This window comes from Struthio camelus, chromosome 12, assembly GCF_040807025.1.
Source record: "Struthio camelus isolate bStrCam1 chromosome 12, bStrCam1.hap1, whole genome shotgun sequence".
In the NCBI taxonomy this organism is placed as follows: Eukaryota; Metazoa; Chordata; class Aves; order Struthioniformes; family Struthionidae; genus Struthio; species Struthio camelus.
The window spans coordinates 22,347,681-22,365,308 of record NC_090953.1 but is presented as its reverse complement, the minus strand read 5'-3'; the positions used below and the strand labels follow the sequence as shown (position 1 = coordinate 22,365,308).

The following is a 17,628-nucleotide window of genomic DNA, read 5'->3' as shown; positions in this document are numbered from 1 at the left end:
GAGTTCCTACAGTGCAATTGCTGCCAGCTCTGAGCGCTGCAATGAAAGCAAAGGGCTGCAAGCTGCTCTTGTACCAGTATAACTATCCCTTGGAGGAGTGGGGGGTGTTTGTACTGTTGATGGTGGTATCAATGCAACTCCCAGTATGGAAGGCTGTATGAGTATCGAATGTCCTTATCCCAGTGTAGTCCATTGCCCATTCTGAATGGAAGTAAGCTCCACTGATACTAGTGAGCCCACGCTAAGGGGATTTTCTCTCTCTAACCTACCAATATGGTGCTACAGCAAATAGCAGAAGTGAAACAGTATCTGTGCGCAGATAAATGGAGGAGGAGGAGATCTGTTCAGAACAGGTACATACATACGTTCTCAGCTAATGAAAAGATGAAATAGGGGGTTTCTCTCCTTTTGCAGAAGCTCTAAATTTTTCCGCTTACTGCAGCAGCTGCGGGGAAGTGTGGTTAATACTCTGTAAATAGTTTATACTGCTCGTTGAAGTAAGAGGGTGAGGTTTCTATTTGGGGTGTGCAAAACATTAGGTGGCTTCATTTCTATGACATGTTCAGAAAACTCCCACCCCAGAGCAGCATGTTTTCATTTTATGACTGCTGTTAGCTCTTGCTGTCCCAGTCTCCGTTTTGACACAGAGGTTTGGTCACTGAAGTCAGTGAAAAGGCTCCATTGGTTTGAATGGGTGGAGATCTCTGAACCTTACATCACTTCTGCATTCTCTAGCAAAGCTAATTTCATTCAAAATTTCCCCTAACCGGAGACTTGCCCTTAATGCAAACAACTTTCTGAGAGGTCAAAAGGTGTTATTCCCCATTGGATAGGTGGAACAGAACAGAATACAAAGTCTCGTCTTCTCTGCGCTACAAGGAGGCAGCATCTCTGTCAAGGGGACACCAGGGGGCAGTTACATGATAAGTTGGCTCTGACTTGGTCACCACTGTGGGAAATTGAGGATGCAGTCTCTGCAAGGCAGTTTGCCACTTCCTTAGCTGTGCCAGATCAGCTGTACTGTGGAATGAACCTGATTTAAAAACCAAAATAAATCCTCCTTTTTTGGAGAGTTATTTTTAACTCGGATCATTCAGCAATCCCACTTACCATGCTGCACGATGCGTGATGGCAGCTCAGCGAGGAGGAAGTGAACCGTGGTGGGTGGAAATGAATAGCCAGAGCAGAGAGAAAGCAAGAACTCCTCCAGTGGGCTTCATTCCCAAAGGAAGGGTACTGCACAACTGCAGCCCAAACTTAACAGGTGACTCATCTGACAAGACCCACAGGAATAATTACCTGGAGGTTGTGTTCCTGTCATTTTGGTCTTGATGAAGTAATCTATGTCTGACTCTACAACGCACTTCTCCAAGCTTACCCGAACCTCTTCATACAGCTACAAAACAGAGACCAAGAATTTAAATTGTTCACTTTTTTTTTTTTTTTTGCATTGAATTAACAGCTAATTCTCTTCTAATATTTTTCCCCTTAAAAGACATTTTCTACTTGGCACGTGTCTGGTCTGGCTGGATCTTTAGCCTATCCCTGATACAAGCATTCTTCTTTACATGAAACACAATTGTTTACTTGTGCTCTGAACATACTTTTATGAGATGAGGAAGAAGGCAGTCCAGAGCTCTTCAGAGCAGTAAAAACATTAATAGTATGAGCCAACCACTGAAAGTTAATACTCAGACATACTCTCATTAGGAATAAGACCCACTCTCCAATGAGATTCAAAGTTTGAAACAAAAAGCAAAACACCAACATGGATTGTATTCTCTATGTCCTTATGTCCTCACATTTTGAGACCATGACTAGATGCCTTTCTGAAAGTTGAGTTTGAGCCCAAATATACTTGACTGAGTACTTATCCGCTTGGTAGATGGAGGCATTTCCTCCAAACTGAGGAGAGGAGGCATAGTAAGTGCCACCAAATGCAACACAGACTGTCTAAATCCAGGCATATAGCTGTTTTACGTCTAGGGGAGAGGGAACAAGCTTGATTCACCAGGCTCTCCCCTCACTGAACATGCCAGAACAGTACAGAAGCTGGTTTGCTGGAGACAATCAGTACATGCAAGGAGGGACAGGCTAGTACTGTGGTGTTAAAGGACTCCTCCGCACACAAAGTCCTTAGTGGGTACCCTTTACCTCATCGTCTTTCACGCACTGCGTGGAGAGCTGGTTACAGTGAACCCACAGTGAGTTTCGGAGGATGGTGATGCGGTCGCACTCCTGGAGCTGGAAAACCTAAAGGAAGAAAAGAGATGTGAGGGGGCATCAGGGTGGTTAGTTATTTGTACTACAGGCAGCGATGGGGCTGGGACTCCTCTGTGCCAAGTTCTTCTGCAAACTGTTGTGAAGGATGCTTCATAGAGGGCATCTTTTCAGCTCCTGGGGAAACTCACTCATGCTCAGGGATGTCTTTTTAGGTCATTGTACCAAATTAAAGTTATGTTATACAGACAAAAGTAAAGCAGGGGAACATAATCAGTATCTGGCTGTGAATGCTACCTACAGCCAATGATTTCTGAGCCAGGGTCCTGTTTATCCATTGTATGGAAATCTTGATGTTGAAGAAGTCAGAAGAGTGCTGTGATGAGAGGGTTGTATTTACATTAGTGTATTTACAATTAGTAGAGTCAAAAAGGTCCATCTCTGCCTTCTGAAATATCTTTCCAAACCTTTCTATATTGAAGCTATTTGGGGTTCTCTGGGGTTGCCTTTGTTCATTTCTGAGGTTATTTTAATGGTAAAGAAAAGGCATTTTTCTTTCTTCAGAATTCATTCTCCTCCCTCACCTACCTGAATTTATCATGTTATTATAAAGCTGACTAGGTTTGGGGGGATGAAGGGGAAAAAATATAGGAGGATTGTGAACTGAGATGGAAGAAGAGGCAGATAAACTCTTTCTTTAAAAACTTAAAAGGGGTAAAAAAACAAAAAAAAAAACAAAAAAAACCAACCCTGATCTCCAAGTTGTACTGTTACAAGTAGAACATCAATTTGTGGTTTTATATAAGGTGTGAAAAGCTCAGATGCTTCCAGCCATCTGTTTCCATCTCCATTTGCTAGTAATTATGTCCAAAATACCACAAAAGTATACACTATTCAACAAAACATTCAGTTGGGTGCACTGCATGCCATCTAACGTCTTACAGTCTTTTAAGAGAGAGAGAAAGAGAGTCAAGAGAGAGTCAGCTGGTGTCAGGACCAGTTTCTGAGAGAAAGAGCTTTTAAAGAGAACCTGAAGGGAATAGAAAGAGGATTTCAACATCCATTCCAGGAAAAAGTTTATCTAAAGCTAAGCCTTCAGTGGCTGCTGAATTAGAGCTAGAACTGGCTGGGAATTTTCCAGATAAATAGCATGCTATTGGGAAATGCAGTTCATCAAGGAGGGAAGCAAAGTGACTTAGGGCTTGTCAAACCCTTTGCAAATTAGAGGTGGGCATTGTGTTAGACACGTCCCTCCTGTCCTGGCAGCTTCGCGAACTGACTGCTTGTGAACCTAGGCTTCTAGTGCCAAGGAATACAGCACCGCCTCCATGACGAAGGTTGTCCCAGTGCTTGCACTCGCAATCCAGGATTTTCAGGCTGTGGATGTCCGGCGCTTTGCTGTGGGCCTGAGACCTTCCTCAGACACAGAGATTCTCTGCTGTGCAACCAGGAGTTTGGGGGCTTAAGTTTTTCTACTAGTTACTAGTTTAAAATGTCTCAATAAATCTACCAGTTCTTCTACGTCCAAGTACTTTTAAAAGGGGGAGTTAAAAATGCCACTCTGTTACGAATGGTTGTTTGAATTAAGCAGTGGGCAGGCCACAAGGTCTGTATGGTATTTGAAGTTTAGCCATGTGGGAGAAACAGCGTTCTAGCATATGGGATATTTTACTTGTTTGTTGGCTTCTTAAGAAGGGGAAAACACGCATCTTTGTGAGAAATTCAGGCTTGGCACAATTTCCACGGAATGTTTGTGCCAGCCATGGGACTTTCCAGTGCTCCCAGGTAGGGAAGATCTAAAAGACAGTGGAGAACTGGAAAACTATGCTCCTGGCATTTCATTTTATGTGGAAATAAAACCTGAAACAAGTAAACATAGCAAAATCAGACTTTAGCAGATGCACAAATATATTAGAAGGACGAATATGACCAAATGTATGGTTGATTTGGATGTCAACCAGCTCCTGCAAATTGTTGTGCAAAATGTACTAGCCAAGTGCAAATCTCCCTGTCCATACTTACTCCATGGCAGAAGGCAAATATAAAATACTCTGCAAAATAAAGCTGTAGACCACAGAAAGCTTCTGTGTAGCTTAGATATCTTTGCTCTCAGAAAGCTGCAATACATACTTTTACAATGAATAGCTTAGCAAGAAAAAATCTATTTTTAATCTCCATTGAACTTGAGATTTAGAAAAATGAAACAAACACAAAAAATTGTCCTGCATTAGAATGAGAAGCTGCCCTGAGAAACTTTCATAAGAGGTACTCTAAAGGGGATTTTTTTTCCTTCATTTAATCAAATTCTTGTTTCAGTTTTTAAATTTATTTTTTAAACTAAAAAATGAATTTTCATTCATTTCATTCAAAAGAATATTTCTGTTCTTTTTCTGCTCAAATGACATTTTGTCACAAAGCAGTTAACTTTAGAAAAAAGCTTATCTTGGCTCTTATGGAAGACTTGCTCTAAAGCTAGCATGTTCAGTTATGTTGTGGGTGAAAACTGGCAACGAATGCTTGCAACTAGATTGTACCAGTTCATATATTGCTCCACTTCTCACACCTCGCGCTTAACTCCCCTCCTTTATATGTGCATACATATGCTGAACAAGCCGGGAGATTGTAAGTAAGTGAGATCTACTCTAGTTTTTGCAGTATTTGTGCAAAACACATCTACCGAGACTCCCTATAAAGCAAACAGCAGAACCCTTAGGACAATCTCAGGTCTTAGACTGGTTATATAAAAGTAGGGTGAGATAAAGAGCGCACAAATGCATTGCAGCAAAAGTAAATGTTTACCTCACAAGTTTTGATGTGTTCCTGTTCCCAGCCTGTCCTGACCTTATCCAGCTGCTCTATGTTCTGTTTGTACACCTTCTCTGTAAACACAGACACACATAATAGACACCCAGCAGTTAGGCAAAAAATGCCGCAGTCTTTCTCCTTTTCCTCCTATTAGGCATTTGTCATGGCTTTTACTCTAGCAAACCACAGACTTAAAGCATATCACAAGAATAAATGAGCTTGAAACTAGTGGACAGCAAGGTTTTTGGGGCTGGTTGGTTTGTTTGTCTGTTTGTTTGGGTTTTTTTCCTCTTTGCAGCTTTGTTAGAGTGAGGAATCTCGCTACATGGTTTGCAGATCATCTGTAAACTTTACAGTGGGGATGATGCAAGTCAGAGAGCAAGGGCCTGGGCCATGCTAAGGCACAAAACATCCTTAATGCTTTCCCTGCTGGACCAGTCCAGCAAAGCATGTGATTTAGTGTAAACTTGTCCGTGAGCTGTGAGAAACAAATCTAAGCTCATGAACAGGTTCAGGTGTTTGCTGGCTTGACTTTTTGGACGTATACTGGGTTTCTGGCTGGAGAACGTAGCTATGCTACCATGCTCTTGTGCAATGAAACTACGGACTTTGTATCTGGTTTGAGTTGACTCGGGGCAATTTGAATGTCGTTCTTTGTGCTTTCAGACTTGCTTTAAGAAGAGCTTTTCTTTCCTGAGTAAAGTCCATAACGGAAGTCTTCTATTAATTCTCTAATGAGAGCATATGACATGCCTCAAGGGAAAGTAAAGGTGGGTTACTAACAGGCTGGCCGTGTTCTTTAGAAGCTCCTTCATTAATCTTTGAACAGGTGACTTCAGGAAACCTGACCTCAAACAGGGCCAGCCTGGATGTTTTGGGTGATGCTCTATCAAAATCAATGTACTTGCAGATCTTTGTCAAGAAAAATCTTAGTTCAATTGGACATAGAGCGTCACCTGCTTCATTTGCTGCGTCTCTGCATTGCTTGGCTTTGTTCTGACTCTGAAACAAGAAAAGAGAGAAACAACCCAAATTAATTTCTGACCGTTTTTTGCCTCTGCCCCAGTCAACGACTTCTAGAGAGAAGGCTCAAGCTTGCAAGCGCTTCTTGGCTGTCTCACCTCCATGCTCTGTTCTAGCAAACATGGGTTATTGAGAAAGAGGGACCAGAATTTCACAGATGCAGCTATAGGTCCACTGACCTCAAAGGAAATCTGGCAGTTGACATCATTTTGCTGTTCTTTCTGTGTGTGCTCCTGCCATGCTGGTATCCCTCCCAGAGGAGCTCTTTCTGTTAAGTGCTACTGTGATCCAGCCTAAAGCTTGTGTCTTCTGGCTGAGTTGTTTTTTTCCTAGAGCCTTCAATGTGTATTTCTAATAGATGTTTATAAGCAGAAATAAATAGCAGTTAAAATTGTTCATCTTCTGAGCTCCTCATGTAAAACACACAGTGAGCCTTTAAAATATTTTGCAAATGCTAGAGTATTTCCCATAGCAACTCAGAAGCCTAAAAGCAAAATTCACTCTACGTAGAACACTTTTTAAAAATCTGCAGCTTTTAGCAAATGAAAAGATAGACGTTATTGACAGCTCTGGACTCCTAGGTCTTTCTGCACAGATGGTGATGACAGTACATTAGTGCACAGCTCTAGACATCAGTATAACACGTTCTTCTACTCTGCCCTTCAAGACCGTGCTCATGTAGGGGTTCTTATGACCACATTCCTCATCACAGCTGGCTGGAAAATGTGTAGTAAGTTGGGAACATAAGCTTCATTCTTATTCGCATCCTTGCCCGAACTGTTTACGAGTGCTGTGCAGAATTAAATAGCTGACATGTTTCTTGTGAGATGCCTCCGCGCGTTTCAAATGTGTTGGCATGTGTGTAAAAATAATGGCAATGAAGCACCCTGGGATCCTTCTGCATGAAAGGAGCTGGGTCAGATTTTGATGCCATTCAAGTTGTTAAGAGTCCTGGTGTAATTTCAGTGGGGTCAGAATTTCATCCCCCTCTTTGTAACTAAGGTGGGGGGTTTTGTTCATCAAGGATTTGGGGATGCTAGATATGAAGTATAAACTTCTGATGCTGTTTTTAGAGTCTCCATCCCCCCCACTCCTTGAGATGATTTTTTTGATCCTTTCTGCTTACACTGCACTGATTTTATCGAGCCAAAGGGAGTTCATTTATTTTGTTTTCTCCATCTGTTCCGCTATAAAATGTTCCCATTAAAAGTTAGTGAATTGTCAGCTACAAGTATCAGACGATGCAATGAAGGACTGTAGTGCCTTAACTTCCAATGACTTATTTTTGAGTTTATAAATTTTGTTGAAATTAAACTAACCATAAGGAGAAAAATGTTGAGAAAATTTTGCTTTTTAATGTAAGATACTATGCCTACTTAATGTAAGGAACCAATGGCAAAACTAACTGAATGACATACTTCTGACTTATTTCTTTTTTATGAATAATTTTAGAGAAAAATCTCATTCAGTTTCCCTTCAGGATTCATAGAGCAATCAGATCATAGCCTTGGAAAAATTAAGTAGATAACTCAGTCCCTCCTCTGCCTTTTTAAAAAACTGTGGCCTACCACAGAACAAGATGATGATTGCCAAGACTTGTAGAGAAATATGTGAAGGAAGACCTCCTTGTGGAGGTGCTTCTTTTTAATTTGGGGTTTAAGGGGCTAATTAGAAGAGAAAGCAGCAGCCCCTGGCATACTCGAGACTGGGTTGTCCAACTGTGTTCAGTTGTACCTTGAAAAGGAAAACGGCTTTCTCCCTTTGAAGTATCACCCAAATAGCATTGTCCTCCAAGGTACCTTTTCTGTTTGCTTTTGGTTGCCAGAAGCGCTTGTCCGCTCAAAGAACTGCTCAGCCTCATCCGCCTCCTTGCACTTCTGCTCGTAGGTCTTCTTTGACTGTGGTGGAATGAAATCAAATGAGCAGGCTGGTGTCAAGGAACCAAGCTGATGTCCTAAGTGTTTTCTCTTTTACAGTTGGGGGAGCATATCAGCGCTCGAGTTTGGGGATGGTAAAGGAGACAATTTCAAATGACACCACAAGGAGAGACTTCTTAAAAATAGAACTGAAAAGCTGAGGGAGGCTGACAGCGAAAATGGTAGCTTGTCTGGGACCCCGTTTCAGCTCCTCTTCTTGCAGCCCTGCAATTGCACCTCTCAGCAGAGATTGCCACCTGCCCGGGGTGCTCTCTGCAGATACCTAGGGAGCATTAGCACCATCGATACTTGAGGCATTTACCCAAGATACCGTACGGAGAGACAAAGTTAGGAGCCTACATTGCTCGAGGTGCCAGTGGATACTGTCATTTCCCTAGCGTGACTTGGAGCATCAGGTAGCTGAAGTCAGTGTGTTGACTTGCTTACCCCTGCAAGCCGTGAGACACACCCAGCCCCACATAGGTAGCAGTCTCAGTGTTTGAGCTGGTCTGGAACTGAATTTTCAATTTCACAGCTTAAAAAATAAATGAAATGTCACCCATTCCCCTTCACTTTGAACCATCCCATCACCATTTCCTGTCAATTTGATTCTCCTTCACCTGCCCCTCTCCTCTCAATTTAGAAGTGTACCAAACTCTTTTATTTCACTAGAAATGAAATGTTTCATTCTAATTTTGAAGTTTAACTAAAATATTCAAGATGTTCCATTCTGACAGTATGGAAATGGAGTTATCTGTTCTTCCTTAAAGTTTCTGTTGTGCTTTAGCTTGGGGGTTTGTTTAGGTTTTCATCTCAGAAGTCCCTAGGATGAATAAAAAGTGGGAAGTCCCATAATGTCACCTCGTTGTCAGTTTTTAAAGCAAGCTCATACTTTAAATAAAATTGAAGTTTATTTACCTTTGTCCTGCAACTGTCTTTCATAACCGTCGTCTCCTCCTAGACCGGTTGAAGCCATGCTGACCAACACCAGATTTTTTTCTAATCTGGCCCAATTCTCATGTCCCTTTTAGCTCCCTTAACTCCCTGCGAAACCTTGCTCTGCATCTGTGCTGCTCCTGTTCCAAACTAAGCTGTGGCTTTGTTCATGCAAACCTTGAGCTTATGCTGCATCGCTTTGCTTTGGTTTGCCCCCCCCATTATGGCCGTAGTTACAATGAAGCCCCACATAAAGAATGATGTTCCAGCTCTGATGGCTATTGGAGGTAGGATGCGATTGCTCTGGCATGTGGTTAGACACAGTTTTAGTCTTGTTTATGTAGACAGGATTAATACTATGTAACATTGAAGCTGTAACTGTGTTCAAGGGATGGACTCAAACCCAGGGTGGGAAGTCTTGTTTCAGTCAAATGGTTCTCAGAAGCATAGGAAATCCTTATCTACGCCAAAAGAACTGCCTGTCTTAGAAGCTCTGTAAGCAACAACCATATTTAAATAAAAATTGTTAGTACAGTTCCAGCTGAAGCACTGACAGATCTGCAACTACTTCTCTTTAGAGGCAACCGCTGGCTGGAAACCAACACCAGCTGCCTGCAGTTCCCGTACCTGTAAGTTCCCCAGTCGGAGAGGGCTCCCTCTGTTTACCAGATTCCCTCACTGCTTTTGAAACCCTGTTTACACAAGCTGAAAAATTAAATTTGCTCCTTTAAGTATCCTTGCTTAGAAAGAATCAAATCCTATTTGAACAGGTGCCTTTTTCACTCCATGTAAACCTTGTGGGTATTTGTTTCCAGAGACTGCTCAGTGGTGTGGCAGGGCAAATGAGCTCCCTCCTCATAGCAGGAACCGCATCATCTCTTTTTCTCTCTGTCACACATTCGCTTTCTTACACGGTCACACGTACCCGTTCTTGATCTTTCTTTAAATATAGCTATATGGTGATGCAGATTTCATCCTGTCTCAAACTGGAACCAGTTTACATCTGAGAAACCTACACTAACCCTCTTTGCTTACCTCCATTGTTTTCTTATAATGCAACAACTTGGTCTTTTGCATGCGCTCCATTGCAGACTCATACTGTAAGAAATGTAGAAGTAAGCATTTCTGGCTTTGGATAGATATATATTTTTTTTCTCCTCCCCCCCCCTCAACCTTCCCCCTTCTCCTTAGTGGCAGGCTTGGGAAAGCTGTTGTCAGAGCCTTTCTAAGAACCACATGCCTGTGGGGTACTCTGCTTTTATAACTGGAAGGCTTCTAAGTGGCACAGAGAGCATTAATGTGCCAGGTAGAAATAATCCCAGGTAATTCCGCTTCAGTGGTTTCCATTAATAGCAGAGAGGATGTTGATCTTCATTATCTTCCTCCTTTTTTTTTTTCCCTCTCTCTCTCTCTCTCTTAAGGAGGCTAAATAGCATGACACCCAGTCACACTGCACATCAGCTCTGCTAGCAGAGTTCCTCTGCTGGTTCAAGAGCTTGATCTCACATCTTTGCGGAGCAAACCAATGCATCACCATGTGAATTTGTCCATTCTGAATACAAGCAATTCCTGCATAATTAATTTTCCATTGCTTTACTTCTGGCAAATTTATGTTCTATGTGATTTAATTTCCACAGTGTCATCTGGTCAGCACTGGAAGGACAGTGTTGAATTCTCTTTTACAGCTTTAGTTGTGATATGCCCAGCCTTATGTGACATTGAGATCCATTGACATTTGGTAGGTTCTTCAGTGCAACTTTTGGTCCTTTAATCTTTATATTCTGCTCAAGCAAAACCCTCTCTGGGGCTACCTGGAGGATTGCTTGGCGTAAGGCTAAGTAGCGCAATCTTGAGAGCTACGGCAGAGCCAGCACAAACACATATTGCAGTGTTTTGGAAGGTCCCCAAAAATGCTGACACCTTCTAGCATTTCTCAGACGCCCTCACAGCCACATTTATGACAGAGAGAAAAGCTTGCAATGTGTCCTGTGACTCAGTGGAGTTTTTACCTTTCTTCCAGACCCCACTAACTGCTTCTATTTGAGTTACAGGCTTACTGTTTTCAGCAGCAGAGAGATCTCCTCTCTCTCTTAGCAGATTTCTTAGTGACAAGTTGGGGTGGGAGAGATAAATGCTGATGAGTAGCATTTCTGGTGCCGATGTATAACTATCCTCATATGCCTTATTGCTTCATGGGACAGCTGTGGACCTCAGATCTCAGCAGCTGCCTTGTCAGAATCAGAACTGTTTTTACCCACTCTCATTTTCAGCGTTGTCTGCTGTTCCAAGTTCCTGCATGTCAGGGCTGTAGACATGAGATGTTTGCTGCATTGGACACTGCTCATATGTTTTCTCATTTCTTTGAAGTTAGCTGAAAATTTGATTTAACTGCCCATCAGTCATTCCTTTTAATGTTAAGTGGCTGTCCTGTCTTTGCTTCACCCCCATGGAACCAGAGAAGGTGTAAAAGGTAACCGTTGTTGTCTCTGTTAAGAGCTAGTTTTTCAAAGGACTTAGAGCTCAGTAGGATCAAAGGGGATGAAGCAGCCCAGTCCTAAATATACTAAAATCTTTATTATGCAACACTAACTAGACGCATGCTACTCATTCCAAGTATTTTTAAGGTGTTGAGCATATACAGGTGCTGCATTCAGCATAATGTTCGTTGTACGTTTTCAAATGTTTGTGTTATCACATTCTTTTAGTGCATGCTAGAGATCAGGATCTTACTAAAGCAACCCAATTAGCAAGGGTATAAAAAAGAGAAAAGGAAGGATTAAGTTCTTATAGGAATAAGAATAGTGCCTGCAGTTACACCAGAGAGAGTAAAAGTGACTAAAGACTCTGTCTCCTGATTTCAGAGCCTTATGTTATTTCCAGCTGCGATCAGAAAGAGATTTTCTTCCACAGTCTAGTGTGTGGAGTGAACAGGGCACACTGGGCATGTTTTATCATCTTTTGCAGCGTTTGCAGCCTGTGGCTGGAGATGGGACATTAGAATGGACTGTCCGTTGATCCAACCTGTTTCAACGTTTCTATAGTTGCTCACCTTTTTTCTTTGCTCCTTCTGTCTTTCTCGGAACTCCTCTATTCCTTTCAGTTCATCCTTCAGCATTACTGCCAGCTGGATGTGAGAGTTTCCAACATTTTCAATTTCTAAAGCAGATCAGAATTTGTATGCAGTGAGTGGAAAGGTCTCTGTGTATAAAGTTACTTTTTCTAGCAGGTATTTCTAGGACGTGGCAGACTTGAACAAGGCCATGAACAAGGCAATCTTTTTAAAAAAAAAAAAAAAAAGCCTCCCTGTGTTTCCGCACACATTGACAATGCTGAGAGGTCACGTAACCTGAATAGGGCTTATTGCAGGTCCTTTCAGTGCCTGGAAACTACATGGGGAGACCCCCTGCTGCAGAAATGGAGCACACATTCAGAGTAGCTTTGGCAAGTGCAGAGCCCAGCTGCGTTTCTCCCCAGTCTCACTCACCCCTGGCACACCCCCCTTCTTCTCTGGAGCTGGAGATCAGATGTGTTGCAGGAGAGGAAGGAGCAAGGAGCCTTAATGTTCATCATCACCCCATGTGCCTGCTCTCCCTCCTGCTACGCTGCTGCATAATCATTGCTCTTGGGAGCTGCCTGCCTGTTGCCTCCAGCCTGGGCCAAATGCTACTAGAGGAGAGCGCAAGCTGAGAACTGCAAGGGTTGGCAAAGATGGATTGAATTGCAGACCATCTGGCTGAGACTGTCTGAAGGGCCTGGTAACTTCTCTGCGTTTTCTGCTTTGATGCCTCTGAAATTGAACCCTTCATTTTCCAGAAATGTTGAGCTCCCCCTACCCATGCTCTAAAAGTGTCTTAATTTACTAGCTACTTTTCAAAAGGATGTTTTTACTATCTAAACAACAGGTGCTAATACCCAGGTACACTGTCCTGTTGGATATGATGGTGCTGTATTTTCTGGCTTTGACGGGTTTTATTTAAGCCTTGAGAACGTTTAGAAAGCATACTGCTTTGGTGACAGTGTTTTGTAGCAGAGAGAGCAGAACCAATCTTTTGTGACTCGATCCGGATAAAACCTAACTTGAGAAACCAGCCCAAAAATTGCCAAAGACCCATCAGGAAATGCTGAAGATGAGAGAGCAAATCTTGTGGGGACACAGTCAAAGTGTAATTAGATTTCTGGGATGTTTACAGATACCCACTGATATCCATAATCAAGAGCATTAGGAGACATTTATGTCTCCATTTAACACCATCCTGTGGGGAACCCAGAAGTGACAAGGTTACTGATGGGTGAACAGTGGCACAGAAAGGAAGCAGCCTCATCCCAGGGACACTGCCCTGGGGAATTTGGCCATGGTCATCCAGCAAACTAGAGACACTGGCTGATGCTGCAAATACATTCTAATCAGTCAGTTATGCTTTTTTAAATTTTTTCATTAGTTTTCAGTCATGCTCAACCAATTGGCACCTGCTTTCTGGTCCTAGCACCAAAAAAGGGAACTAATTCTTCACTCAGAAGTGAGGAGAGTGTGGAGTCAGGACTCTCAGCGCAAAGATTTCTGGGACCTCAATAGGGAACTGATTTAAAGTGCTCTATTTCTTCCCTTAAGAGAAGAAGGGAGGTGGTGAGTGAGAGCAAGAGCCTGGAGGGCTCAGTTTTGGGGGAAGAGAATAGAGCAAGCACTGCTCCAGCTGAAGGGTTTCCAGGAGTGGTTTTCTTTGCCACCAGAGACCGGATTCAACGCCCAGCCTTGGAGGGGGACTCCCCAGAGAGTGTCCTTTCACTCTGTTCTCTGCAATACAGACTGGAATAGAAAAGTTGTAAATAAAGGGGGAAGAGGATGAAAACTCTCAAGGGGGACGGACATATAGTGTTTTGTTGTTGTTGTTTGTTTCGGTTTGGTTTTTTACCCAGGTTAGAAAGGAAGATATAAATACTTACGTTGCTTAAGGCTCTCAAATGCTGCCTTCAGGGTGCTGTGGGGTAAAAACCAAATGCAACTTTATTAGTATAGGCTTCTCAGAATGGGTTTTGAATCCAGAGGGAAAGCGTTCCCTCAGAACCTCAAACATCCACATAGAAATAAAATTCTTATTAGTCCTGTCATAAAAATCGACCGTGCTAACAGGCACGATAGCATCAATCTGTTAGTATTAGGAAATGCAATAAAACGCTCCGTGAAGCAAGGAATTACGCTGCTCTTTATGTGGACCTTCTTTTTTGATCCCACAGTATCTGGAGTTGTGAATGTTAACAGACATTTCTCTGTTCCTGCGCCTTGCCAATAGATACAAGTCAACTGAGTGAAGTAAAGATGATTAATGGAATTGGATTTTGGAGCACTAGTCTGAAGGGTAGAGAGGAACCAACTCCACCCTCTGTGTTGAGCGGGGCACGAGCAAATTCTTCCTCCTCAGTCACCCGTGAAGCTGCAGCAGCTGTGCTACGTAGCATCCTCTGTACAATGCTTTCATAGCACCACCATGTGGTACAGATCACTGTCCTTTGAAACACGCACAAATGGTTCAGAGAGCCTGCCTAGGTTTTGAAACCCTGATGCTCCCAGGGACTTTCAACCTTTGAGAAGCACAGCTTGCATAAACTGTGCTGCACAATTGGGCTTCAATGCTAGGCTATGAAATACAGCACGGAGATTAGCAAAAAGAGATATGCTGCTCGGTCCAGTGGACCTATGCCACTAAGAGAGAGGTCCTACCGTGGAGCATTGCAGGAGGTGATGAAAGGGTAATGATAGACCTGGTGTCTTGATTTTGTGCAAGCCTCTGTCTTTTTTAGGAATCCAGCAGAAAGATCAGCATAGAGGTGGTGAGAGAGGAAAGAGCACAGTCTGCATGAGGCATTTTCAACTTAACCTGCTCTAGCTCCCAGTGTGCAGGCTGGAAGGGCGCTTGTAGACATGCAAGCCAGGATTATGCTGTGATTTGGAGATGCTTCAGATTTAGAAGTCATCTCTTCAGGACCCAGACTGTGTTGTGCCCTGAAGAAAAACCATCTGGGGTCTCCAGAAGCCCCTACCTGGCCCTTGGCGGAGCCCAGGAGAAAAGCCTGTTAATGAAGACTCCAAATCCCCCTTGCGGAAGCTTGGCTACTAGGAGAGCCCAGAAGAGGATGCATATCACTTCCCAGCCATGTGTGACTACAGATGGGTAGGGAAATCCTGTATCTCTTGGGTCATTCTAGGGGGCTTAAGAGATACGTGAAGGACTCTAATTGCCCTGTGCTATTTTAGACTGGACATCTGTTTCCTTATCAAAGCTTGCTCTCGCAGAAGCAAGACTGCCTTACCAAGCATAGGAGAAATGCACAAGAGTTGGGAAAGACTGAGTGTGCCTTCAGTGATAACTGCCTTGCAATCCACTTCCAAATCTAACTTTGTAGCTATGTGTGCAAATACAAGGAAAAGACTTTCAGCCAGAAATGACAGGTATTGATCTTACTGTTTGACTCTTTCGGCTTCTTCTGAAGGAGATAACTATAGTAAACTAAACTTGTGCTGACTCTCCTGAGAGGAGTTAGAGAAAACATGCTAGATTGAATATTTTTCAGGTTATAGTCCTAATAATCCTTTAACATCCTGAAGGTTCATTCTGAAAGGAGGTGGGGAATGTGCTAGCAACTTCACCTCAGAAATATGTAAATACTGAAATTTAAAAGGCAGAACTCTAACACAAAAATACAGGACACTGCAAACTGCACATTGTGTTGATCTATTATTCCCAGAGATTTTTTTTTCCTTGATGCTGGTGATTCAGTTTATGCCAAGACTGGCAAAATTGCTGTATGGACACTGAAGAGTAATGCGTTCTCAGTACACGTCAAGGACAAAAGCAGCTTGCTGCTTTTTTGGTTTCCAGGCATCTGAGTTACCGGGGTATTTCATGATCAGAAGCCATACAAGAAGCTTTTTTCCTTTTTACTGGCTCTCTCTAAGGATTGGTCTGTCTTCTGGTATGTGTATCTGGCTATGAACAACTGAGAGACCCATTTGCCTCCTGCATGGTCTCTAATTGCCACTTCAGAAAGCTCTGGCCTTTCACTCTTTGTATGAAAGATTTGTCCAGTCAGTTCCCTAGCTGCTGATTAGGGCAAGGCCACAGTCCATAAGTAGATTGAAATAGACTTAAGCCATTTCCTTCCTTATTTTTATAATACTTTCCTGAAATCAGTGAATCAGATCCCTCATCCTTATGGGGCTTGAGGGAGTAGCAACTATGTCATTGTGCCAAGTTATGTGAGGGAGAGAATGAATGAATCAAATCTCGACCCACGGGTCCATCAGGTATTCCTTTATGACTTCTGGGCTGCAGGGATGTGCTGCTGCAGCAGCAGTCCTACAGATGAGCTCTTCATTGCTGCTGGATGCTCTGATCAGATCAGCGAAATACAGCATTTCAGTGCACTAGATGTAGCACTGGAGGGTTTGATGGAAGCAGCCCATGTAGCAAAGATGTACATGTGAATTTTAATTCTGTCAGTGCTCTTTGGAATATGCTCGACCTATTAAAACCTCTCGTTTTAGAGTTCATCTGGGTGCATGTGACTTTCTAGTAAGGTTTGTAAGTTCTCTGTTCTGAAGCATCCAAAGTGAGGGTGGCTCGCTCTTTTGGTCACTGTAACAGAGCGCACCGTCGTCTCAGTAAGTCATACTGCTTAGCGCTGTGCTAATAATGGATTTTTTTTGTTTGTTGTGGCCAAACCAGAAAAACTGAGATTGAAAATAATTCAAGCAAAACTACATATTTGCACTTTTTTTTTTTTTTTTTTTTGCTCAGTTCTAGTGTTTCCATGTCAAATCTGGAAGACTGTTAAATCACTCGAGCTAAAGACAGAGCATCAGCCTTCCCTCTGGAAAGGAAATGCAGCCACCTGCAGATGTCTTGTTGAAATAGTGTTGGACAGAAATTTACTGTGCATGTTTGTTAAAGACTCCCCCTTGGACATTTAAAGACTGGATTTGTCAAAATGCATTTCTGACAGAGAAAGGCTTGATTCTTAATCTGGAGTAATGGGGAACAGACAGAGCCTATGCAACAGCCATTCTGCAGCAACTTTTGGTGATTTTTGCCATCTAGTGGCTAAAATATCCTTACTGTTCAATGGACACTTACTGTTGCATTTCAAACTGAACTTGTCCTACCTGCTCTCTTTGTTTGCCCTCTCTCCCTTCATCTTTTGGACCTTCTTTTTTTGTGAAAGAACTGTGCTGTCACTGGAGAGCAGGATCTGCTGGGCAACCCTGTTGGACACCGGGACCTAGGAAATAGGCTGCAGATGGGGCTCTGGTACCTCTTGCTTCCCTGTCATCACAGCCTGAATTTTGTTGCATCAGAGATGTAATTAGAGCCCTGTCTGCGCCAGTGCTTACACCGCTGCTATACCCACGGTGTACACTGTTGTATCACTCCTTTTTGTAACTTTAGGCTTGATGGTTTGGGAATTTTTGTTCAGTTCTTTGACTGTTCGCTCAACTAGAGACTGATGTGACTGAGTGATTCATAGAATCCCTTTAAAACTTGTATGCAAAAAGCTAAAACATAGGCTTTTCTGATGGGACAGTACAAAACGCCCCACTGTGGAAAACCACAGCTTTTTTTTTTTTTTTCTTTTGGCCTGTGCTTGGTGAATAGGCCAACTTTCTTCTTCTCCTCTGTTGGTTTTTGTTTGAATATTATCAACATGATTTACTATGTTCTGTTCTTATTGTAAT

The 17,628-nt window shown here is 42.7% G+C and overlaps 1 protein-coding gene across 4 annotated transcripts in view; it reads right to left on the bottom strand.

Moving 5' to 3' along the window:
* PSTPIP1 (proline-serine-threonine phosphatase interacting protein 1) overlaps positions 1-17,628 on the bottom strand; it is a 60,931-nt gene that overhangs the window by 11,308 nt on the left and 31,995 nt on the right. For 3 of the 4 annotated variants that reach the window (XM_009681554.2, XM_009681553.2, XM_068958308.1), the window contains 8 exons: positions 13,842-13,876; positions 11,950-12,056; positions 9,936-9,998; positions 7,848-7,946; positions 5,982-6,027; positions 5,020-5,099; positions 2,155-2,253; positions 1,300-1,396 (listed from right to left, as the gene is read on the bottom strand). In XM_009681554.2, the coding sequence (XP_009679849.2) occupies positions 1,300-1,396; positions 2,155-2,253; positions 5,020-5,099; positions 5,982-6,027; positions 7,848-7,946; positions 9,936-9,998; positions 11,950-12,056; positions 13,842-13,876 (626 nt within the window). The remainder of the gene's footprint in view (positions 1-1,299; positions 1,397-2,154; positions 2,254-5,019; positions 5,100-5,981; positions 6,028-7,847; positions 7,947-9,935; positions 9,999-11,949; positions 12,057-13,841; positions 13,877-17,628) is intronic. The other variant, XM_068958309.1, reaches the window with a different exon arrangement.